This window comes from Equus caballus, chromosome 16 (assembly GCF_041296265.1).
Source record: "Equus caballus isolate H_3958 breed thoroughbred chromosome 16, TB-T2T, whole genome shotgun sequence".
NCBI classification, from domain to species: Eukaryota; Metazoa; Chordata; class Mammalia; order Perissodactyla; family Equidae; genus Equus; species Equus caballus.
In genome coordinates, this window is record NC_091699.1 from 14,571,552 (window position 1) to 14,595,386 (window position 23,835).

General features: G+C 56.7%; 1 protein-coding gene across 3 annotated transcripts in view; it reads left to right on the forward strand.

The window, feature by feature from the left end:
* SLC6A6 (solute carrier family 6 member 6) overlaps positions 1-23,835 on the forward strand; it is a 79,464-nt gene that overhangs the window by 29,808 nt on the left and 25,821 nt on the right. For all 3 annotated transcript variants that reach the window (XM_023619905.2, XM_070238421.1, XM_070238422.1), the window contains exons 2-5: positions 10,168-10,407; positions 12,062-12,196; positions 13,319-13,553; positions 23,201-23,333. In XM_023619905.2, the coding sequence (XP_023475673.1) occupies positions 10,179-10,407; positions 12,062-12,196; positions 13,319-13,553; positions 23,201-23,333 (732 nt within the window). In that variant the 5' untranslated portion in view covers positions 10,168-10,178. The remainder of the gene's footprint in view (positions 1-10,167; positions 10,408-12,061; positions 12,197-13,318; positions 13,554-23,200; positions 23,334-23,835) is intronic.

Below are 23,835 nucleotides of genomic sequence, written 5' to 3' on the forward strand. Positions count from 1 at the left end.
AATCCCAGGCTGTTCACTCTGCAGGCGCCAGACTCTCCTCGAGCTGAATTTCTGAGTGAGAGTGAGGCAAGGGTGGATCGAGGAAGGAAGAAGGTCCTTCCTTGTTGAGGAGAAACGTGTTTAAAAGAGAAGCAATGAGAGCAGGGAGCTGATTACAAACATTCAATGGCCTGGGAGTTCTCATGGCTGGAGATGGGACATGCGCCCGTCTTACAGATGGTAACACTGAGGCTGAGAGAGGCGACTTGCTCAGGGCCGTACAGCAAGGAGTGCCCTGGCTGGTTTCCATGGAGCTGTGACTTCCGGCAGAGCTCCGGTCAGTGGCAGAGTTGGGGGTGGCTGGGCTCTGAGCGTGGGCCCAGGCGTGCCCTCAGTGCCTTCGGTGGCCTGTCTCTCTCCAGTGTCTGTAGAGTGGAGGAGGGGCTGCCTCTGCTTTTCACAGCCAGCGAGAGGAGGGTAGCTGTAGGTTCTCGGGCTTAAAAGGGGAAGTTTGAGGAAATGGAAAGCGAGCCTTTCTTTTTTCTTGTGTCTCTTTTTTTATGGCCTCCAGAAATAATCCTGGGCTCTGCAGAGCCTGCCTCAGGATCAAGGTTGACCCCTCCCCACCCCTACTTCCGGCAAAACCGGCCGGGGGTGGTGGGGACGCTGACGGGGAGAAGAGTGACAGGCCTGTGGCTGGTGAGTCAGGGCCGGGAGGCCGTTGCCTGCTGACTCACCCGCTGCGCGTGAAGACGGGCCCCTGAGCGCCCTGTAGGCGTCATGGCGGCCTCCGCCAGGTCCCGCGTCCACCTCCTCGGCTGAGCTCTGGTCACGGCAGCAGATGCTGCAAATCCACCAAGTGGCGTTGGGGTCCGAGTCCCCTCAGACAGACTCCGTGAGGCTGGACCGTTCCTGGACCCTCGCCTTCCTGCAGGAGTCCAGGGCCAGCCAGGCTGCGGGCCCGGCCTGGAGGGGGTCACAGGCCCTATTCCTTGAAGCCTGTCTTGTTCGGACACGTGACTCCTGTCCTGAACCTGCAGAAGCACTTTTGTGTTACTTTAACAGAGCAAGCCCCTCTGCCCTGTCATGACATTAGCGCCTCGAGGGCAGGAAGGGGACGTCATCCCCCTGCCGTGGGCCGGGGCCAGCGTGCAGTAGGGCCACAGCTGGCATGGGACAGCCGGGGCTGGGGGTTCCTCCTCCCGACCAGCCCCAGGTGTGGAAGTGCCTGTTCAGCTCCGAGAGGTGACTTGCGCGGATCAGACAGCATCGAAGCCGCCCCATTCTCTCCAGACCCACCGGGAGGGGAGGGTCTACGCCCCACGCACTAGAGCGTTTTCTTCTCTGTGTCACTGGTGGTGTGGCCCTTGGCCAAGGGTGTTATGGCCCATCCTTGGCTGGTTCCTCTTTGCAAAAAACAGCAGCCGCCTTCAGCCCGTCCCACAGCAAATCGGGTCACGGGGAGGCTGGGAGGCTCCAGGGTGTCGGGGGTAAGGGCTTGAGCTCTGCGGGCCCCTGCTAGAAAGTCCCCACTAACAGCTGCTTACAGGGCAGAGCCCAGCATGGGCCCTCAGATCCCCTCACAGAGTGGGGGCGGGGCAGCTGGGCAGGGACAAGCCGGGGCTTTTAGCCAAACAGGTTGAGTCCTCGTTGGGGCTGCACAAAACTCTCCAGGGGCTCCCGCCACCCTTGGGATAAATCCAGGTCCTAAGGCTGGCCTGCAGGGTCTGCCTCTGCTGCAGGTCACCCCAGCCTCGTGCCCCCTTGCTCTGTCCCACACTGGCCTTCTCTGTCTTCCTTTACCATGCCCAGGGTGGCCCTGTTCGTACACACTGTTCCCTGCTCTGATATCATTCCCCAGGTGTTTGCCGTGCAGATCTCAGCTTCAATGTGATTGACAGCACAGATCCTGGAGCCTATCCGCTGGGTTGGAAAGTATCCCAGCTGTGTGACTTTGGGCATGTGGCTTCATCTCTCTGGGCCTCATTCCTTCATCCAGGCTGCTGAGGGGAATAAATGAGTTGGTATCTGGATGGGCTTGCACAGGGCCTCCCCGGAGCCAGTCCTCAGTGAGCGTCTGCCATGCTGAACGTCACCTCCTCAGAGAGGCCTTGTGGACTCCCTGTGCCCTCGTCCCCTCTTCCTCGTCCTGCTGGGTCATCTTCTGCATGCTAGCCCGGGTCGTAAACATGTATTCTTGTGTGTGTTTAGTGTCCACCTCCCCTTCCGGAGGGTCAGCTCCTCGGGGCTCACCTCCGTGCCCTCTTCCTGGAGCAGCGCCTGCCCCTCGGGCATGCTCTCGGTCAGTGTTGCCCACCAGTCACTGCTTGCCAAAGCCGCCCTTGCTGGTTCTACCCCTGGACATCGAGATGCAAAGGGGAAGTACTTGGCCTGTGTGACCCGACAGAACCAGAACTAGACCCAGCGTCCTGACCCCCCGCCGCGGCCCTTCCCGGCTCAGTGGCCTGTTCCGCCGGTGCCTGGGCACCTCTGTTTTGGGCACGGCATGTGCCCAGCTCACGGTCACCTCCAGGGCAGCCCCTGGACATCCTGCCCCTGCGGCCCCGCCTGTCCCCAGGCCCAGCCCTGCCGCACAGGAGCCTGCTCGGCCTCCCCCGCCCCCACCCCCGGGATCTGCACATCCTCGTTTTTGTTCCGTCTCTGCTGTCCGCCTGTGGTTCTCCGGGCTTTGGGTCAGGGCCTGCCCCCTCCAGGGAGATGAGGAAATATCTGGACTCAGTCTCTAGACCTTTTACCTGCAGACGACTTTGTGAGGGGGAGGACAGGGTGGCTGTCCATTGGGCCCACATCCTCCCCTCCCAGGACTATTCCCGAGGCCAGTTCTTTGCAAAGCCTGTTCACCTTCAGCCACTTTTTCCTTTTCCAAACCACAGACCAAGAAATTCGCACTGCTCTGGTAGGTCCCTGCCCAGAGGTCACCTTGGTGGCCAGGGTGCCAGGGTGGCACCAGCGGCATGGAGTCAGGATCTAGGTGTGAATCCTGACCCACCGCTCCTGGCTGTGTGACCTGGCCCAGACCTTCCCCTGCTCTGAGCCTCCGCCTCCTGACCTGCAAAGGAGGAGGCTGCGTGAGGCTTGGGGAGAAGCCAACACTTCTGTAGGTTGAAGGCTGAGCATGAGCCACGCAAGGTGCTGTCAGCGGGGGTGGGAGGGTCTCGGAGGGTAGACCTGAGCTTTCATGGGGTGGCATGTTGCCGTCAGAGCAGGGGAGGGGAGGACCTTGCCCACAGACACTGAAGCCCAGGCAGATAACAAGCCCTGTCCCCAGAGATGTCATGCTGAAAACAATCCCCCAAACAGAATTCACTTTCACTAGGACAGGAATATTGTTGCTCATTGTTTCATCTTTGTTCTGGGCAAAACAATGCCGGGCTTCCTGGATGACCTCACTGGGGTGAGCCGTCGGGCCTGTGAGGCCGGGCTGGTCAGCATCTCCAGGCAAGCCTGTCCTGCCCTTGGCTGTGGCTGCCTTGGGGGACGTAGGCAATGGTATGACCAAAGAGGGCAGTGGCTCACACTGTGTTAGAAATTGGCAAACGTGTATCTGCGTATGTCTCAGATTTCAACATCTCTCGAGAAATGGGAGCCTCGAGCCCCAGTGGGCCCATCAGTAGCTGGAGCTGAGGAGAGCTGCCTGGGGCTGGAACTCAGGCTCCCATTTGCCACAGTCCCTGCTCCTCCCTGTGGCCTCCCCACTGTACTCTGTCCTTTGCCCGCCAGGCCCCTGGCGGCCTTTGAACTTGTCATCCTTGAGTTAGCCTGAGTTAGGAACCGATAGCCAAGACAGAAGCATACAGACCACGTGACTCAATCAAGTGATTACATCTTTTTAAGGTGTACCTTTTTATGAAACAAACAAACCAAACCTTTCTCTGATTAATTTCTCCTTTCTTTTCAAAAACAGCTACCTTCGGTAGAGGGTGAAATAGGGTTCCTAACACAACTCGCTTTTTTTTTGGTGCCTAATTGCGAAACGCTTCCTAGGGCCGGTGGCAGACATTGCTAATTGATCCCAGCGCTCCTACTCGCTGAGCCTGTCCCTTGCCTGGCATCTGTGGGGGCCGTGCTAGAAGGAGCCCCTTCAGATCTATCAGAGAAGGCAGGGAGGCCCTCCCTGTGTGCTAGAGGAAGCCTCCAGTCTGTACTGCCATCCGTCCTGCCCGAGTCAATGCCCAGCCCAGCCCGGTGGCCATGGGCACTGACTGCCCCCCCCAGGTCCCCAGGCTCTGCCCCGTCTCTGTCATGTGGCCCCTCACTTCCCTTTTTGCCCTCATCTACTTCCCTAATTTGTCAGCCCAGCCTAGAGGCGTGCAGCTGGCTTAAAGGCACCAGACCTGATTTCTCTTTGTGACGTTGCTAACACCAGTGACCCAAAACAGCTGAGTGGTTAAGAACATGGGACTTAGAGGCGGAAACCGACCTGGGAGCCACTCAAAGCTCCAGTGGCCTTTGCTTGCTATACGACCCTGGGCAAGTGACCTCACCTCTCCGAGCCTCGTCAGCAAAACCAGGATGGTAATCTTGCCCTTGGAGGACCAGGTTAACTAGGAAAACGCTTGCAAAGCGCTTAGCACAGTGATAAATCAGTGTGCATACAGTCAGTGCCCAATAAATGCAGCTTGCTTGCTTTTCCTTTTTTTAAAACACTCAGGATACAATCCTGCCACAGAGTGTAATACAATCCCACATGTGTCAGCTCTTCTCTCCAAGAATAGCTAACATTTATTGATCACTTAGTGTATACCAAGGCCTGGCTGCCCATCTGACAGGCGTCATCCTATTTAATCCCAATGAAGTCAGGATTATTCTTAGCCTCATTTTTTTAACTAATGAGGAAACTGAGGCACAGAGAGGTTGTTACTCACTCTAGGTCACAGAGCTTAGTCATGGCCTTAGTCAGCCCAGAACACTGGCTCTGGAGTGAATGGGGAGACGAGGAAAGGAGAGGAGGATAGACATCTGCTCTGGAAAGGGCCGGCAAGGGGTTCTGCTGATTCCACAGCAGGCCTGACAGGCAGGGCTGTTGAGGCCTCGGGCCTCCCCACCTGTGAAATGGGTCTGTAATCCAGGTCTCCTCTTGCCCCAGTTCTGGGGTTCCGGGAGCCGCTTGCCTAGCCCTCAGAGGTCTGCTGAGAAGGGGCCACTGTCCCATGAGCCCGGAGATGGAGCTTAGAAGCTGCTGTGTGCTGGGTGCTTTTGGGGTGGGGGTGTATTCCAAAGAGGAGAAGTCCCTGCCCTCTTATTTTAAAAACATTGGGGACTCCTGAGGGATTACGTCAGTGACCAGGAGAGATTTAATTCACCCCCCCCCCCCCCAGAGAGAGCCGTGTGGAAAGCTGCCTGTGGTCTCGAGGAGGATGGGGTTCTGCGGGGGAGGCTGCAGCAGAGAACACCGGGCTTCGGGGCCGCTTGTCCTGGACGAACAGGAAAGGGCTTGGTTTCCCCAAAGCCTTGGGCTGAGCTGGCAGGGCTGGGAGAGGCAGCGGCAGCGGCAGCAGCAGCAGCAGCAACTGCATCTGCATCTCAGTGCAAGGCCCTGCTGGCTGGCCGCTGGGCCCCTGGGGCCAGAGTGGCGGGAGGGCACCGGTGGCAGACACAGCGCCAGGTCCCCGACCCCTCGGGGCTGCCGCTCGCTCTGCACCCCTGAAGTCCTTTCCCCTCTGGCCTCAGCGTCCCCATCTGCAAACAGTACAGAGGCCCCTTCTTTCTGAGTTTTGCTCCGTGCCTTAGGCATCAGGCGGACCACTCAGAGCCACCTCCTGTCCACGTGTGTAGCCTCAGGCCACCGTCCACTTCCCTGCTGGAGCCTCAGCTTCCCTCCTCTGTCACCAGTACCCAAAGTCCCTCCACAGTAAGGGTGTTGGAGGAGCACATAGAAACCTGCGTAAAGACAGCTCAGCACGGAATAAGTGGTCACAACTCGTCCTTTTCCACCGAGGGACGCAAAGGAGCATCTTATAAACCTGGGTGTCTGTGGTGCCAGGCTGAGTCTGCCTGCATACGTGCCGGAGCTGAGCCAGTGAGCGGCGGGCCAGTCTTCAGGCACAGCTGCTTCTGGCCTCGGCCCCTGCAACAGATGAGGAGAGTTTCAGCTGGGCAAAGAGGGAGCCTTCCTCCTGGAGACTGTCTTAGAGCTGATTCTAATCGCTTGTAGCTGTAATAATCAAAGAGGAAGCTCTTAAAATGGGGAATTGTGTGTCACGGTCGCTACAAAATAACCCTGGGCCCGGCGCCGAGGAAGGCAGCTCTCGGCGGCCGCCAGCACGGCAGCGGGTTGCTGGAAGCCTGTGGAGGGATCTCGCGTCTAAGCGCTTCCTGCACCGTGGGGCCAGCTGTTGCGGGTGATGGGCGAGAATTACTGGGCCTCGTGGAAGTCTGCAGAGGTGGACAAGGTACTCCAGGGAAGGTGTCGTCAAGACCAGGCTGGAATGGCCGAGGGACAGCTGAGGCAGAGCAGAGGGTTCAGGCACATCATGGCCACTGTCACTACCAGCTTCATGACCTCGGGAGTGTCCCTTGGTCTCTCTGGGCCTTGCTGATTTCACCCTGAGTAGGGCTAAATAAAGCCTTCAATACCCCAAGGTCAGGGAGGACCCGATAATGATTATAGCAGTATTAACATCAATAATACTAGCAGCTTCCACTTAAGGAGTGCTTGTCACGTGCCAAATTCTGTTCTAGGGACTTTCCAGGCACCCGCCTCATTCAGTCCTTACAACATCGCTATGAGATGGGCACAGTTATCCCCGTTTTACAGATAATGACACTGAGGACCAGACAAGTTGAGTAACTTGCCTGAGGTCACCCAGCCAGAAAATGGCTATCTCTCAGCTCCTAGGCCAGGGCTCACTCTCAGAGGCCTTCAGGGGCCAGGCTGCCACCAGAATGCCTGAAGCAGCTGTTCAGGGAACCCGAGCATGAGGAGTGGGATGGACTAAAGTAGTTCTGTGTCCCAAGGAGAAGGGGCCCGCGCTGGGCCCGGTAGGTCGTTGGGGGAGCTTGTGTCTTCTCCCGGGAGTGATGGAGGGCTGGGGGAGATCTCTGTGACCTGAGAAGCCTTGCCAGGTTTCCTTCAGCGGCTGTGCTGAGAATAGATTGGAGGCATGGGGTGGGCTGAGCCGCAGCAGGGTGGCCCGGGAGGAGGGTGCCACAATGCAGGGCTGGTGGGGCCTAGAGTACCACGGTTGCCATGGCAACAGAGATGTGGGTGGATACCAGGAATGTGGAGGAGGCAGAATCAGTAGGTCTTTCTGCAATGGATGTCTACAGGTGCAGGGCTGGTCAGGTACCCCAGAGGAACTTGGAATGATCCCCCTGAGAGGGAGTTGGGGCATCTGCACCTGGGTCTGGCCTCACCCGGGCTTGAGTGAGTCTTGGGTGAGGCCATGGCTGATGGCCTGGCTCGAGGGAGCCAGAGGCAAGGCCTCTAGCTATGTGTCCTCAAAGGGCAGGTGGGCCTGTGACTGCAGCAGCCACAGGTGGGACAGTGACAGTGAGGGAGGAACACATCTCCAGATACACCTTGGGAATGAGGAGTGGGGAGATCCCCACAATACCAGGCACACGACAGGCCCTGACTCTGCCACATTCAACACCCACCCCCATCCTGGCTCAGCATTAGGAGATGGGGTGCTGAGTGTGGAGAGGGGCTGGAGGCCTTATCTGGTAGGAAACCAGAGTCTGGAGCAGAGGGTCTCGGGGAACTTTTTACTCCCCGCCAGTGTTTGTAAAGCGCTAGTGTGGCCCGTGGGTCTGGGGGCCCTGAAGGCAGAGCCAGGGCTCGCATGGCAGTCACAGGGAAGCAGACCCTGGCTCCTGGTGGAGAAGAGCTTTGGCCAGTCCCAACTGCCTATGTAAGCTGAAGCTGGCCACCTCCCCCTCCGCCTGGCTGACCTTGTGAAGTGCCTTCCAGCCCTGCGATCCAGGGAGAGCCCAGAAGGGCAGAGCTAACCCTTCCTGCCGAGGAGGCGCAGGGGTCATTCCCTGAAAAACATCTTCGCGAGGAGGGAGCTGAGTCCCACATCCTCCAATTATGCTCCCATCCAGCCGGCCCACAATGGGCCACTCAGATAACCATCCGGGGCTGCACACATTAATGCTGGAACAATGCTGGCCGCGCGGGCTATTTTTACAGTAGCCGTACGCCCGGCTGAACCCCCACGTTGTCCCGAGGGAGCAGGGCAAAGAAAGGCCGTGTGGATGCCGCCGCCAGTCTGCGCTCCAGGAGTCAGAGGAAGGGCTCCATGAGCCGCCCGCCCGGCGGCTCCAGGAAGCTTTTTCTTGGTCTGCTCGCCGACAGATAGCGAAACAATCGGGGTCCCCCACCCGAGCCAGGGAGAGGAGGGGGGTGCGGGGGATCTGGGGTCTGTTGTGCCTCTGCTCCTCAGAGCACAGCCCCTGTGGGCCTGGCTGCTGGGGCCAGGCCAGTGCGTCCCCTCTCCACACCCAGGTCCTCAGGCCTTCCCTGCCTCCTGCACCACCAAGGCTCAGAGGCCGAGCGAGTCGCCCACATCACGCAGTTGGTTTGTACTTAGCACCAGCTGCCTGCAGATTCCACCCTGGGAACCAGCTACCCAGCAGTTCTTTTCTGATGACCTACTGTGTGCCAGGCTCCGGGCACACAGCAGTGGACAAGACAGGTCCTTGTCCCCATGGAGCCCCTATTCTAGTTGAGGAGGAGACCCTTACCAAGGAAGCCAGGATACAAACAAGACGTTTTCAGTAGTGCCAAGCACTTTGACAGGACAGGCTCAGACGTCCGCTGGAACCTGGTGGCAGGCTGGCCCAAGTGTGCCCAAGTGACGGGGCTGCATCTGGTCCAGCTATTAGTTACCATAAGGTGTGTGAACCCAACGTGGCCTGGCCTCCCAATTTCTCTAGAAACCTTCTAGAGACCTAGGAATCTCGATTTTTCTCTGAAACCTGCTATTTCAGTGTTGGCCACCAATTTGGATGGTGACGAGAAACAAGTTATGTCCCAGGCTGCTTGGCTATGAGTCGGTCACCTTTGCCATCATCTTTTTTATTCTGTAGATGAGGAAACTGAGGCTCAGGAGGGGTGGTGAGCCCACTAGCTTTGGTTCCCCCAGCTCATCTGTCTTCTGTGGCCCTCCCCCACAAGGGGGTAAGTCCTCGAACGCACCCTCCCTCTGGGCCGGACTCATGGTGCTCCTGCCCTCACGGCCAAGCTCCCAGGGAGAGAGAGGACTCGGGGTCCTGGGGAAGCGCAGAAAGAGGGCTCTGCCCTGGTTCCTGGCAGAATTCCTCTGTGGTGGGGCCCAAGCAGGGCTGGGCCGGGGGTGACATGAGCAGCTCTGAGGGCTTAGAGATTTGACCTCCTCTGGGACCTCCCACTGCTGAACCCAACAGGAGTCAGAGGGCAAGGGGGCCTGGAGGATGTGGACTCACAGCAAGGCAGAGAGCAGCTGGAGCGGGGTGGACAAGTGGAGATTGATGGCACTCTTGCATAATGCTCACCGGTGAGAATCACGTTTTCTGTGCTGCAGAGGTGTGACTGTTTAATAAATTGCAAATATACTTCATAAACATCCATTTTTCATACTTTGATGGAAACCCCATTTTCAAATATTGTTTCCATTCCAGCCTGAAACCCCATTTTTCATTTATTTACATTGATCTGTTCTTTAAACAGTTAGAAACGAGCCCCTCCTGTGGGCCGGGCACTGGGCTGAATGAGTGAAATGGGAGCAGTCATTTTCTGTGCAAATCCGAAATCTGGAAATAGCATGTTAATTTCCAGAAACTGCAGGCAGGCTGTTATCTGCAAGGTGCCTTGGAATGGCCTGGGGAGTGTCGCGTTTTGTGAGAGAGGATGCCAGGCCAGGGTGGCTTCGTGCTTATCTGCCTGCAGGTGCAGGACGAGGTATGACATTCGGGGACAACAAACATGGGCCCCCGGTGCCGCTGTCAGCAGGTGCCTGGGGAATGGGACCCGTCCGTTCCTGAATCACGAGGTCCACGGTCGCCTAGAGGGAGTCCTACTCCCTCAGGATGTTGTCAGAGCAGTGGACAGACAGGGCGATGGCAGGGCCCCTGCCGCAGGCCTGGGCGGGTCAGAGCCGGCCCGAGGGTGAGGAGGAGGAGGCTGTGCTGAAGACACGTGGGCTCCCTATGACCTCACGGTGGGCTCTGCTTTGTCCCCCGTAGAGAGCAAGGAGATGGCCACCAAGGAGAAGCTGCAGTGTCTGAAAGACTTCCACAAGGACATCCTGAAGCCGTCGCCAGGGAAGAGCCCGGGCACGCGGCCTGAGGACGAGGCCGAGGGGAAGCCCCCACAGAGGGAGAAGTGGTCCAGCAAGATCGACTTTGTGCTCTCTGTGGCTGGCGGCTTCGTCGGCTTGGGCAACGTCTGGCGTTTCCCATACCTCTGCTACAAAAACGGTGGAGGTGAGCCCACGCTGGGCAGAGAGTGGCACTGGAGGAGAAAGTGGGGCCAGAGCGTGGGTGGCCCCTACCTAGACCTCCCCTGCATCAGCCTGCCATGCCCCGCCCCCGCCTCAGAGGCAGGGGGTGAGCATGACTGGGGATCAAGTGGTGTCCTGTCAGGGCCTTAATGTGTTACCTTGAGCAGATCCCTTACCCTCTCTGATCCTCCAGTTTGCCATCTCTGAATAGGGGTGACGAGGCCAGGCCTGTGTCTCCCAAACGTCAGCCCTTCATATGCTCCTTTGTAAATTGCCCATGTTTCTGTGCCTCTGACAATTTCTTACTTTATGTGTTCCCTTCCATTTGTTTTTACTTTACCAGTATCATTTACCATAATGGAAAGGTATCCAGGAAAGAAAAGTACAGTGAAGATATTTTTTTCCCAGTTTTGCTGAGGTATAATTGGCATATAAGACTGTAGTTGTTTCAGGTGTACGACATAAGGATGTAGTATTTGTATATATTGCTAAACGATCACCACTATAAGTTACTTAACATCTGTCACCTCCCTTAGTTACAAATTTTTTTTCTTCTAATGAGAACTTTTAAGATCTCTCTTAGCAGCTTTCAAATATACGACCCAGTGCTGTTAGCTGTGGTCGCCGTGCTGTACAGCACATCCCCAGGACTCATTTATCTTATAACCGGAAGTTGTCCCTTGTGACCCCCGTCCCCCATTGGAGGTAGTTTTTCAATGTAAGGTCCCTGTTTGTCTGGTTGGTTGGTTGGTTTGGGTTTCTGTTGTTTGTTTTACCTGCTGAAGCTCTGGGCGGGAATCCTCTCCTGTTGGAGATGTTCTCGACGGGCAGCACACCATGGCGAGTTGACGAGAACTGGCCAGGGGAGCTGCTTCCTCTCGTGACCGCCCCTCATCAGGGGCTTATGTGTCAGCAGAGACGGGCCTGCCGAGTGCCGCCCGAGTTAGGAGAACCACCGCTCGGGACGTCCCGCCTTAGAGCCTGGTTTCTTAACCTTTTGTAGGTGTCAGGCGCCTCTGGGACTCTGATGAGTGCCCTAGACACGCCCCAGAACAAAGCACTCACACATAGACCCAAGTTGCCCACAGTTTCACAGGGTTTATGGACCCGCTGAAGCCATTAGTGGACACCAGGTAGGACCCCTGCCTTGACTCTTTGCCCCTCGCTCCTCCCCTGGCTCCCACCCCCAGCTGGAGGTGCCCACCTCTCGCTTCTCATCACTGCACCCTCCCAGCTAGTTCTCCACCTCCTGGCCTGGGTGGGCGTGGGGAAGGGCAGGTGCAGGTGTCAAGGAGAGGTACATTTGAGATGAGTCTTAAGGGCTAACCAGTCCTTATTCAGATGGACAGACATGGGGAAGGCAGGCAGGCAGTCGGCACAGCTTAAATAAAGGCTTGCAGGCGTAAAGCACCTGGTAGATTGGAAGGTGAGAGGGCACCCTGGGAGGTGATGCCAGCCAGACAGATAGGCAGGGCCTGGAGAATTTTCAACCAGGTCCAAGAGTTTGGCCTTTACCCTCTGCATCCCTCACTCGCTCTTTGGGATTCCACCAGCTGGGAGGGTTGGGCGTGAGCTCCTGCGGCCTCGCCCCACGACAGCCACAGCCTGACCCTCACCCCACTCTGCTCTCTCTGCAGGTGCATTTCTCATCCCGTATTTTATTTTCCTGTTTGGGGGCGGTCTGCCTGTGTTTTTCCTGGAGGTAATCATAGGCCAGTACACCTCTGAAGGGGGCATCACCTGCTGGGAAAAGATCTGCCCCTTGTTCTCTGGTGAGTATGGGGCAGAGGTCACCCGGGCCTGGTGTTCATCAATTCAGCCAGTTTTTGTGGAGTACCTACTATTTGCCAGGTACATTGGAGCCGGATGTGAGTCACTTGGCACTGTGCCTGACTCTAGGTAGCAGCCAGTACGTTATACACGTGACACCGCTGCTCACAGTAACTGCTCCACACGTGCCAGCTGTCCCGCCTCTCTGGGTTGTTGGAGGGTCGGTAAGCTGGCAGCTGCTTCGCAGCGCAGTGCAGGAGACGAGCACTTGGGTTCAGGAGCCTTTCTGTCTGGGTTCGAGTCTCACTCCCTCCTCCTGCCAACTCTTGTGATTTTGCGAAAGTCACTTAATCTCTTTGTGCCTCAATTTCCTCATCCATAAAATGGAAATAACATGCTTACTCTGTAGGGTTGCTATGAAGAGAAAATGGCATAGCCATATAAAAGTGCTTTGTGCACATAGTAAGCCCCGAATTAACGGTAGCTTTATTACTATTATAACATTGTGTCCCATGCCTAGTACCAGGTATACACTCATAAGATAATACTGTTATGATTATAATTGGCAGGCATGGGAGGATGTGTGTCTATTCATTCAGTTATCTATATAAATCTATCCATCCATTAATCCTTTTTTCCATTAAACTAGTTAATAGTTAGACCATCCATCCATCCATTCATACTCATCTACTCATTCATCCATCCATCCATCTACCTAATCTCCCAACCAACCACCATCCCTACATCCATCTAACAAATCGAGTATCCATCCATCAATCCAGCACCCAAGCCTTCAGCTATCGGACCATCTAACCATCCATCCAACCAACCATCCATCTCTTCATCCATCCGTCAGCCATTCATTTATCTAACCATCCATTCATTGATCTAGCCCTCCTCCATACATCCTTCGATTCATCCAACTCTCCCATTTATCTAACCATCCATTCTTTCACCTCTCTATCCATCCAATCATCCATTCATCCTGCAAATATTTGCTGCTCACTATTGAAGGGTCCCTTCTGGTCCCAGGCCTAGAGACGCCAGGGCCTTGCAGATGAGTTTGTGGCCATGGTAGGGCTGGCCTCCCTCCTGATGCTCCCCTTGCTTGCTCATCCCTGCAGGCATCGGCTATGCCTCCATCGTGATCGTGTCCCTCCTGAATATATACTACATTGTCATCCTGGCCTGGGCCACATACTACCTGTTCCAGTCCTTCCAGTCGGAGCTGCCCTGGGCGCACTGCAACCACAGCTGGAACACGCCCCAGTGCCTGGAGGACACTTTGCGCAAGAACAAGAGCCTGTGGGACAGCCTCAACACCAGCAACTTCACCTCCCCTGTCACCGAGTTCTGGGAGTAAGGCCGGCCTCACTGAAGGAAGGAGGGGAGGGCGTGGGGTGGGTGCAAAGAGGACAGCCAGCTCCCTCATCTCCTCCCCAGGGGCGTGGGAGCAACTATCTTGGGTTCGGTGGAAGGAGGGTACAGATTTGGAGATAAATCCATGCCTTTGGTCTCCGACAGGCCTGGAGTCAAATCCCACTTCTACCATTTTACTGACTGTTGGCCCTTCAGCCAGTCACTGCCGCTTTCTGAGCCTCAGTTTCTTTAACTGTCAAACGAGGGGAATGAATCGTCCCTACACCCATGGGATCTCTGTAGGCACTGTTTCCCAAAGGCAGGTATATGTACTTATGGTGTCTGAAAATGATGTATATTAGGAAAAAGATAGTGAGCACATCAAAGCTGTTATTGCCCAGAGAAGAACGCACACGTGAAGCCGAGGTAGTTACTCAAGTGAAAGGGTGAGTAGACACAGTGAAAATACGTATCAGTTAGCTTTTGCTGTGTAACAACCACCCCAGACTTTAACCAGCGACCATTTATTTGGCTCATGGTTCTGCTGGTGGCAGTTTGGGCTGAGCTTGGCTGGGCAGTTCTTCTGGTCTGTGCTGGGCTCCCTCATGGGTAGCTCAGATGTAGGGCATCAGGGCAGCTCCTCTGGCGGTTGGCTGGCTGGTGGCTGGGGTGCCAGGGGAAACTGGTCCCAATTAGTCCAGCAGGCTAGCCTGGGCTTGTTCATCGTGGCTCAGCATTCCAGAAACAACCAGTGGGAATGCCCCAATTCAGGAGCACTTTTCAAGCCTCTGCTTGAGTCATTTTTGTTAACGTCCCATTGGCCAGAGAAAGCCACCAGACCAACCTAGGTTCAAGAGCTGGGGAAATACGCTCTGTGTCTTTATGAGAAGAGTGGAGAATTAGGGGCATTTTCACAGTGTACCACAGTACAGTCAATAACTACAGGAGTATACACAGAGGACAGACATCAGAAAGGCAGAATATGGAGACCTGAAGGCGGGGAATTCTTAGCTGGCGTACAGGGAAGTCCTTCGAACACAGTGCTTGGGGGCCGACCAAAAATGTATTAGTGCCTCACTTCCCTTCGCTCCGTGAGCTGTCAGATGTGGGGCTCCGCACTTGGGTGCGGCCCCTCAGCCTGGAAAGAACTGAGGGAAGGCCTTGCGTGGGGGCCGAGAGCCAGGGGCGGGGACAGAGTTAAGGAAGGGGGTGATCCCTCGTCATCACGAGATGATGCCCCCTCTCTTTTGTGTGTGACTTTGCTGTTTCCAGGTGTCCCCCACCTCTCTGAACCTGGCGCAGGAGCAGGCCCGCAGAAGAGGGGGCTGCCCGCTGACTGGCCCCAGCCAGACTTCAGGGCCGGGGCTGGGACACTGTGGGCGAGCAAGGCTCAGTCGGCCCTCACTCGCGTGGTGCATGTCTCCATCATGACATGCGGGCCTTCCGTGTGTGCTCACGGGTCCCTAGGGCTTGTGGACGTGTTTTCCACTTGCAGACAAAGAGGCGTTACAAGCACGTTCATCCTCCTCAGCTTCCCCCTCTGGAGAGCTGAGTTTACAGAGAAAGAAATGCAAGCGCTTCATTCTTTGCTTGAATGGAGCCCGAGGCCACAGCCCTGCTCGTCCTCTGCTGTTCCTGGCACAGCCTCGCCGCCCGGGGCCCACCCCACCCGGGACACTGGCACTCAGCCGGCCACATGGGTGCCGGCCGGGGCCTCATTGCCTCGGGCGTGGCCTGGCTGCCTGGATTCGAACCCTCGCTCTGCCACTTCTAGCTCAGGCAGGTGCCTTTCCCTCTCTGGGCCTCACTGTCCTCACCTGGACTTCAGGGCACTGTCCTTAGGGTTGTAGAGCCGCCTAAACTGAATGAGATCGTGAATGGCCAGCCCTGAGAACCTGCTTGATAAAGGTGGGCCATTGTTTATTTGATATCCTCATAGTGGGTACAACTGCTCCCCTCAGGCATTTGGAACTCAAGTGACACGACCTCCAGAGAGACTGAGAACGGCCCCTTCTCAAATGCCCGTGTGGCCCCCCTGTTGCATAGGGGCTGTCCTCCGCTCCGCTCCCTGCTCTCGGAGGCCCGAGGGCTCCTGAGGAGGAGTTCACAGGAGTGATGAGGTCCTCAGGGTGTCAGTCCTCACCCGTGCCCTCTCCCCTGCCCGTCCCCCAGACTGGGCTCTCCTGGGGGGTCCTGGGTGCCCCCCTTCCGGAACCCCTATTCTGAGTGCCCCAGCTCCCTTTCCTGGCCCAGAAGACATTAACAGTGTTTGTCTTCAGAAATGTCCTGCCCTGCAGGCACCTGCCCAGGCCCCACACGATGCAGGTGGACTTGCTCAGTCCATGGAGTATGAGCCGCTGGCCTGATGCTCACCTCCCGCTCCAACCTTCACACCGCCTCCCCCAGCTTCTAGCAGAGCTTTGTGAGTCCATCCAAACACCCACAAAGAACTTGCCTCCTTTCTAGAGCCCTGGGGAGGAACAGGGATCACAGAGGGGGAGCCTGGAAAGCAGAGAGGAGCTGTGTGAGCAGAGAGGTTCAGGCCAACGAGCTGGGCTGGGGGCCTTGGCTCAGTGCAGCCCTGCAGCCTCCTGCCTTCCAGAGCCTTCCCTTCTCTTGGGCATGAAAGAGAGGGAAGGAGACAGAACTAATGTGGAATCACAGACTCCCATGAGCTTCATGCCGGGGACCCGCCCCTGTCCTTTCATTTCGTCTTTGCAGAGGCCCGTTAAGTAGGGAAAATCTCTCAGAATCATCCCAACTCCTTTCTACCCCGAATCCCACACGCGGTTCACACATCCTCCTGGCTCTCCCTTTCAAGTATGTCCCGAGTCGGGCCACCCTCCCACTTGCCCTGAACCCTCCCCGCTGGAGGCCCCCAGCGTCACTCTCCCAGACCCCAGCACTGCCTTCCACTGCTCTCCCGGCCGGGCTTGCATCTCTGCCATCAGCTGTGAATCCCAGCGTGTCAGTTCTCAGCTCAGAGCCCTCTCCTGGCTCCTCCCTTCCTACCATCTCTCCCAGCAGAGAAGTAAGTGCTCACTGACTGCCGATTCTTATTAATTCCATGTCTGCATCCACTTGGCTGTGTAGCCTGGAGCAGCAAGTCAGTATGCCTCTCTGGCCTTATTTCCCATCTGCACGTGGAGGGGCCAGATGAGCTGGGCTTTAAGGGATGAGTAGGTGCTCACTAGGCTGAAAAGGAGAGAGAAAAGACATTCTGGGCAGAAGGAATGGCCCACACAGGGGCATGGCATTCTGAAAGTACATGAGCATTTGGGAACAGCAAGTTGTTGGTTTGGCTAGAGCACAGGATGCGTGAGGCCAGGAGAAGGATTGAGGCCTCGAATGTTAGGCTGAAAATCTGCGCTTTGTTCTCTGGGACGGGGAGCCATAGCAGGCGTACGAGAAGGAGAGAGATGTGATTGAGTGTGTGTCTTCTGGACATTGTTCAAGGAACACACTGGTGGGGAAGGCTGGGACATGTGTTAGGTGCCAACTATACAGAGGGCCTCTGAGGGCTCGGCCATCAGTGAGTTTGGGTTTCCTTTGGGGTCAAACTTAGCTTATCTGATTTCCCCTGAAAATTGCCACCAGCCCCACAGGGACTTGCTCCGGGGTTTCCCTGGGGGAGCCTTGCTGGGATGTTATGGGGGTGTCACGGGCTGGTACCCGGTTGGGCTGCAGAGCAGTGAGGATCCTCTCAAAGGCTGGTCTCCACTCCCCTGGAGCCAGAGCCCAGCCCCAGCTACTGTTTCCCTTCGCCCCCCTTCCCTGAAGACGCGGCAGCGCTCCTGGGAACCAGTGCTCCAGGGTAGCCAGGACCTCTTCCTGGCCCCGGGTGGGGAAGGGCCTTTAGATGGTCCCCGCCAGGCCCTGTCCCGCCCCAGTTTTACAAGGGGAGGTAGCGGAGAGCAGTGGGTGATGCTCTTGTCCCTCAGGGCAGGGAGGCTGACTCTGGCTCCCGCAAGTCCAGCTGATGACCTCGGGGCGGTCACCTTACTTCTCAGACCTCAGAGAGAGCCTGGTCTCAGCGCCTCACAGCCAGCTTGCTCGAGTGTTAAAGAGCTAAAACAAGTGATGTGCTGGGCACAGGGCCTCTGGGTGTGGCTTTCAGTAGGACACTGAGGACTAGAGAGGTTAAGTGACTTGCCCAAGGTCACATAGGCAGCTAGATGTAGCAGAGTTTGCAGCCTGGACCTCTGACACAGGACACCACCTCCAGTGCCTGTGTCCCCACCAGCTGTAAGTCCAGGCAAGTCCACGGTCACAGGTCACGTTTGGCCGTGTCTGTGCAACCCCATTCTCCTCTCTTCTCTTGGCCTGGACCCCCCACGCCCACCCCATCTGCAAGGCTAAAGCTCTGTTCTCAGCAGGAGCTGGTGAGACGCCCTTCTCCAGATCCCTGTGAAAGCCACCTGCACCCTGGGGACAGTCATTCACGCTGCCTTTATAATTTAACTCTGAGTCACTCTGGGATGGAGAAGCAGAGCTTCTGCCCCCGGTCAACCTCATCCCGTTTGTCCCTGCTCTGGGGTCACCTTTGTCCCCAGGGTCGTGCTTCACCTCTGGCCCTGAAAGACAGGTGGGGCCAGATCTGGCCAAATGCCCTCCATTAGGCTGGGGCTGTTCCTTCCTCCCTGGTCCCCCAGAGCCCCCGGGAGCTCAGCACGTATCATTAGACTTTATTAGAATCAAAGAAATGAGTCATATTTGCAAACAAGTGCTGCTCAGCCAATCTCGCCCTGCAGCTGCGGGAAGAGGGGGGCGGTGGAGAAAGCCCCGTGCAGCCCTCGGTGCAGGGCGGATGGGCTCTTTATAATTGTTGCCTCCGCCAGTCTCCAGGGAGGAGCCATCGCCAATAAATGGCTGGCCGGCAGTCAAAAGGAAACGATTTGGCCCACTCGGAGGACGTATTTACATCTCTGAGTGCCGGCTGGACGGCAGTGCGGCGGCCGACTCCAAACAGACGTCCAGGCGATTCTTTTTTAGATCCCACCCTCGGATGAATCATTACTATTCTTGGACAGGAATGCAGCTCACCTCTGGGTCCCCTCCCTCTCTGTGCAAGATGCAGGGAGGCCTGGGGTGCTGGGGCCCTCGCGAAGGGCAGTAGAGGACCCGGCACACGGGGGGCTGGTCCCCAGGGTGGCATCGGAACAAAGGAACCAGGCCCATGGTTGATCTTTATCTGGGTAATTTCAGGTGAATTCCCGAACCCCTCTGAGCTTCAGTTTCCCCATCCACCAAATGAGTCTAATTAATTTACTCAACTGATGTCTGTTGAACACCTACTGTGTGCCGGGCCCTGTTCTGGATCCAGCAGTGATCAGGACAGACACAGGCCCTGCCTCCATGGAGATGACATTCTAGTAGGACAGACAGACATTAAGCAGAAAACACAAATAAAATGGTAATATGAAAGTGATGATAAGTGATGAAAAGTAAAGCCGGGGCAGGGGGAGGGGAAGGACCAGGGCTGCTCTTTCCATAGGGCGGCCAGGGAAGGCTGCCCTGCTGAAGTGGCATTTGAACAGAGATCTGAAAGGGCAGAGGGGGCATGTCCTGTGATGAGCGGCCAAGGGAACAGTGGGTTCGAAGATTCCGAGGCAGCAGCATGCTCTGCCTATTCAGGGAACATACGAGAAGCCACTGTGGCTAAACGAGGAAATGAAGGGGCCTTATGGGGCATGAGGTTCAAGAGAGGGCCCCATCCATGCAGCTTGGCCTGGACACGTCCCATTTACACCTGTGGGCCCAGCTCCACCTCACCCTGTGGGGTGTGGGTCTGAATGGTGAGCGTTGCTCACCCTATTCAGGGAGGCAAAAAGGAATGGGGCAGGTCCGGACGGCCTTTTTGGCCAGGTAGGTGGGAGCCATAGGGAGATGTGGAACAGAGTAAGGATGCAACCAGACTTCGGTATTGACAGATTCTCTCTTGATGAGAACAGAATGGGGGTGAGAGTGGAGGCGGGAACACGAATGCGGAGGCTGCTGTAATAGCCCTGAGAAGCGAGGGCCCAGACAGGGGCTTACAGTGTTGGGGAGATGTGGCCAGATTTCGGGGAACTTGTGCAGTCTCCTGGGGCGATTAGGAGGCACTGATGAGCAGCGGTGCACCATGGTAGTCTCTCTGGGGCACAGCACTCTACAGTTTCCTGAACACACACATGCACCATGGTGGGGAGGCCCTCTGGGGAGGTCTGCTGCTTTGTGGCTGGCTGAGGCCGTGAGAGTCTGATTGGGGGGCGCTTGTGGAGGGTCCTTCAAACTGGGTCCCTTCAAAAAGGGATTCAGACGGCCCCCGTGCTCTCCAGCCTCCAAGGCCACCCCTGAGATATCTTTGGAAAGGACGTCGGTCACTTTGGCCCAGAGCCCACATCAGGCTCTGTTATGACAACCCTTGATTGGTGAGACATTCATTCCATTCCTAGAATGTCTGCGTGGCCCATTATAAACATTTTTAAGGATTTAAAATAATTTTTATAAAGGTGATATGTGCACATTAAAAACCTTCAAGTAGGAAAAAAATATATTCAATGCCAAGCGAGTCCCCTTCTGCATCCCAACTGCCGGGTCCCCCACAGGCGGCGACTGCTGCCCGCATCTGTGTGTCCTGCCAGAAGTGGTGTGTGCGCATTCATGTTCAAGCACAGACTTGCCCCGCCCTCCTCTGCGCACAGTAGGGAGCCTGCCTGCCTGCTGCGTGCTGTCCTTCACCTCGCTCAGTTCATTTACGTCACGTCCAGGAAATACCTCCTTGTCCCTTCACGGGAGCTTTCCCACTGTCTCGTGGGCTCCGTAGCATCCCGCCGTGTTTCTTCTCTGTGCCTGCTGAACCCCTGTTCACGGCCTTTTGGGGGATTTCCAATCTTGTGCTCCTGCAGGCGTGGCGGTGATGAACAGCCTGGGGGGGAGCCGATCCTTGGCCACACGTGCAAATCTAATTGTAGGAGAGGGTCTCAGGAGTGGAGTTGCTGGGTCAAAGCAAACAGGCCTGGAGGCACTATGAGCTCCCACGAGGGGACTGCCACCGGCAAGGGACAGGCACGTGTATGACTCGGTTTCCTTTTGTGGCCCCCGTGACTGGTCAGCTGACCAGAGCAAGCCAGCGTGACAGCCCCTGCCCGAAGCAGGCACGGGGTGGGGAGAAGGCAGAAAGAGCATCCGTGAGCTGGCTGTGGGCTCGGCAGGGGACGCTGGGCCCTGGGCTTCCAGCTTCTCAGCCAACTTGCCCTTAAGGATAAAAGAAAAGGCTGTCTTATGACTGGGTCCCTCCTTAGCATTAGCTGAGCACCTACTGTGTGCCTGCCTGTGAGATCCTTGTCCTTGGAAGTCTAGTGTCTGGTGAGCAAGACAGCCTTTGCATGTGAGTGTGGCGTCCAGTGTGAGAGGACAGACAGGGTCTACAGTCGGTCGTCTGCAGAGCCTCGGGGGAGGCTGCTCTGGGGCACGAGGAGGGCGGGCCTGGCGGTGGGGAGGCTATAAACTGTGGCGGTGGACCAGTGGCCCCACCACTGCCACTCACAGGGAAGCCTTGGCCGCCGCCCAGCGTGCCCCGGGCCCTCAATGGAGGCTGCACAGGGACGGGCTTCTTGTTCTAAAGCTGCTGCAGCCACCAGATCCGCGTGCTTGGCAGGGCCCCAGCCGGGATGTGCTGGGCTCACAGGCTGCCCGTGGGGATGCCCCCTCGTCCCGAGGCTCCAGTTGGCCCCGGATGCTGTTTTAAAGTTTAGCCTTCAGTTTCTCTGTTAATTAGGGTGGTGGAGTCGAGAGAGCACTGGCTCTTGGAGTCAGACAGGCCTAGGTGTGAGGTGGCACCTGTCCCTAGAGTCAGACAGGCCTGGGTGCGAGGTGGCAGCCCTGCTGCCTGCTGGCTGTGTGTCTGTGGGCAATTGCATCCTCCAAGCTTTGGTTTCCCCATCTGTAAAACGGGGCAAATGACCTCTAGTCTTTGGACCAGACGCGATGAATTGAAAAGGCCTCGTTGATGGTATCCTGAGCACATTGTCCTAGGTGCCAGGGCGGAGCCATTGATGTCACAGTGAGGAGACAAAGGAAGCTGCCTCTTCTTAAGGTTTGTTAGTGGAAAGAGTTCGTGGATTGGTCCCGAGTGACATGCGAACCTCGTTCACCCCAGTTGAGTCCTTTCATTCATTCACTCAGCAAGTACTTATGGAGGTCCTGCCGTGAACTGTGAGCTCTTCTGGGTGCTGGGAGCACAGCAGTGAACCACAGAAGGGCCTCGCAGGAATGCCAGTGGAGATGGGAATCTTGGATTCACTCAGGGTCCTCCTGTTGGAGCTTCCCTGGGAAAAAGGAAAGCCGTGAACAGCGTCCTGGCCCCGTGGCACCCCGAGAGCCGGAGCCGGGTCATCCGCCTGACAGGCTGACTAGGATGGTCTGGAATGGTTTCCCCAGCAGTATCCCGGGGCAGGAGCTGGGATTCGTGTTTTAGCGAAGAGGAAACTGAGGCACAAAGTCACCCACCCCTCTCTGCCTCTCCTGCTCGAGAGTGTGGCCGTCAGACAGGGAGCTGACTTTGGTTAGAAGGAGCCCAGCTTCTTCCAGGGGAGCACGAGCCCCCGTCTCCTTAACTTCGGTGGGCAGGTAACCCCAGTGGATAGTGGGCAGGGCGATGTCCCTGTGCTCGGCCTGGTTACCCTTGGTCACTGTCACAGCAGTCGAAGCTCTGGGACAATGGGGACAGTTTCTGGGCATCATGTTTCGCGGTCTCCTTGGCCGTCCGCACCCTGTGCTGCCCTGCCCTGGCTGCGATGGCTTCTGCCCCTCAGGGACGTGTCTGTGAGGAGGTGCATCTTCCTCTGGTCAGCAGGGTCCAGGCTCTGCCAGGTGGTGCAAGGCAGGTGGCTGGTCGCCCTGACTGTCCTTCACCGCATCTGCTCTTCACGACTCTGGCGGGGCGGGAGGACGAAACTAGCCCTGCTTAGGTGCCAGGAGCTGCTCTGCTGTGTCAGCACCGTGGCGGGGACAACTGCTGAGGCCCACAGAGTGTGGGCTTCAGCCCAGACCCTGTGCTTCGTGGGGGTTTTCTCCCCAGCGCACCCCTGTAAAGAGGTGAGCGGGTGTTCTACAGCCACAGACAGAACAGCCGCTGTGCCCCCCTGAGGCTTACGCTTTAGTGAGAAGTCCAGACCAGAAACAGGTGGATAAAATAAGAGATGGGACAGAGAACACTGAGGGAGGATAGTTATTCTCATGTCATAGATGGGGAGGCTGAGGTCCGGGAGGCTGGGTGACAAGCCCAGAGTCAGTGGCTACGGGGTGGAGCTGAGTTTGAACCGGTGTTTGGCCCACACTGGATGCTGGAGGGTCTGCTAAGAATCCATCACCTGGGAATCAGTACCCATTTTACAGATGAAGAAACTGAGGCTTGCCCAAGGCCAGGCTGGGTGGACCCAGGTTCACCCAGGGACTTAGGAGTCCGAGTCCTTCTTGGTTTCCCCACAACTCTGTGACACGAGTGTTAACTATTTCCCAAGACCAACGGGGGTTGTGGGGCTGGGAGAGGCAAGGTGACTTGTGCGCACCTGAGCCAGGGCTCGCCCCCCCAGCCTGAGTCCCAGCCTCGGCTCTCCCTGCCCCGGGCGGGACCCCCACTGACTTGTGGCTCTGTTTGCTCGAAGGCGCAACGTGCTCAGCTTGTCCTCTGGAATTGACGACCCGGGCTCTCTGAAGTGGGACCTTGCTCTCTGTCTTCTCTTCGTCTGGCTGATCTGTTTCTTCTGCATCTGGAAGGGCGTCAAGTCCACGGGGAAAGTGAGTTGTGCTCTGCCCCTACCCGGCTTCTTGGGGACTCTGCCACCCCACAGGCCTTCCTGCTGGAAACCAGCTCCAGCCTGGGAGGGAGAGTGCGCTGGCAGTCCAGTCCTGCGAAAGAAAATAAAGCCCTGGTTTGTAGCATTTGCCCTTTTCATGGTCCAGATACTCCCACCATGTCTGACTTCAGGTTACTGATAGTTTAACAACCAGTTCACAAAATTCCTGAAAATTGAACAGCCAGCCCTCTGGAGCCTGCACAGGCTCCCACGAGCCACTGGTTCCCAAATATCAAGGAGGTGGCCACAATGCAGATGCTAGCAGATGCCTGACATGGGAGTTGGAACTGACAAGGTAGCTGGTAACAAGGTGAGCCAGCAAGTTGTTGTTAATTACCAGCTGCCGAGTGCCCCTGACCTGCAGCCTGAGCGTCCCCTGGGAGCTCCTTAGACGTGCAGACCCGTGGGCCGCCCAGACTGCAGAATCAGAATCGCACTGAACA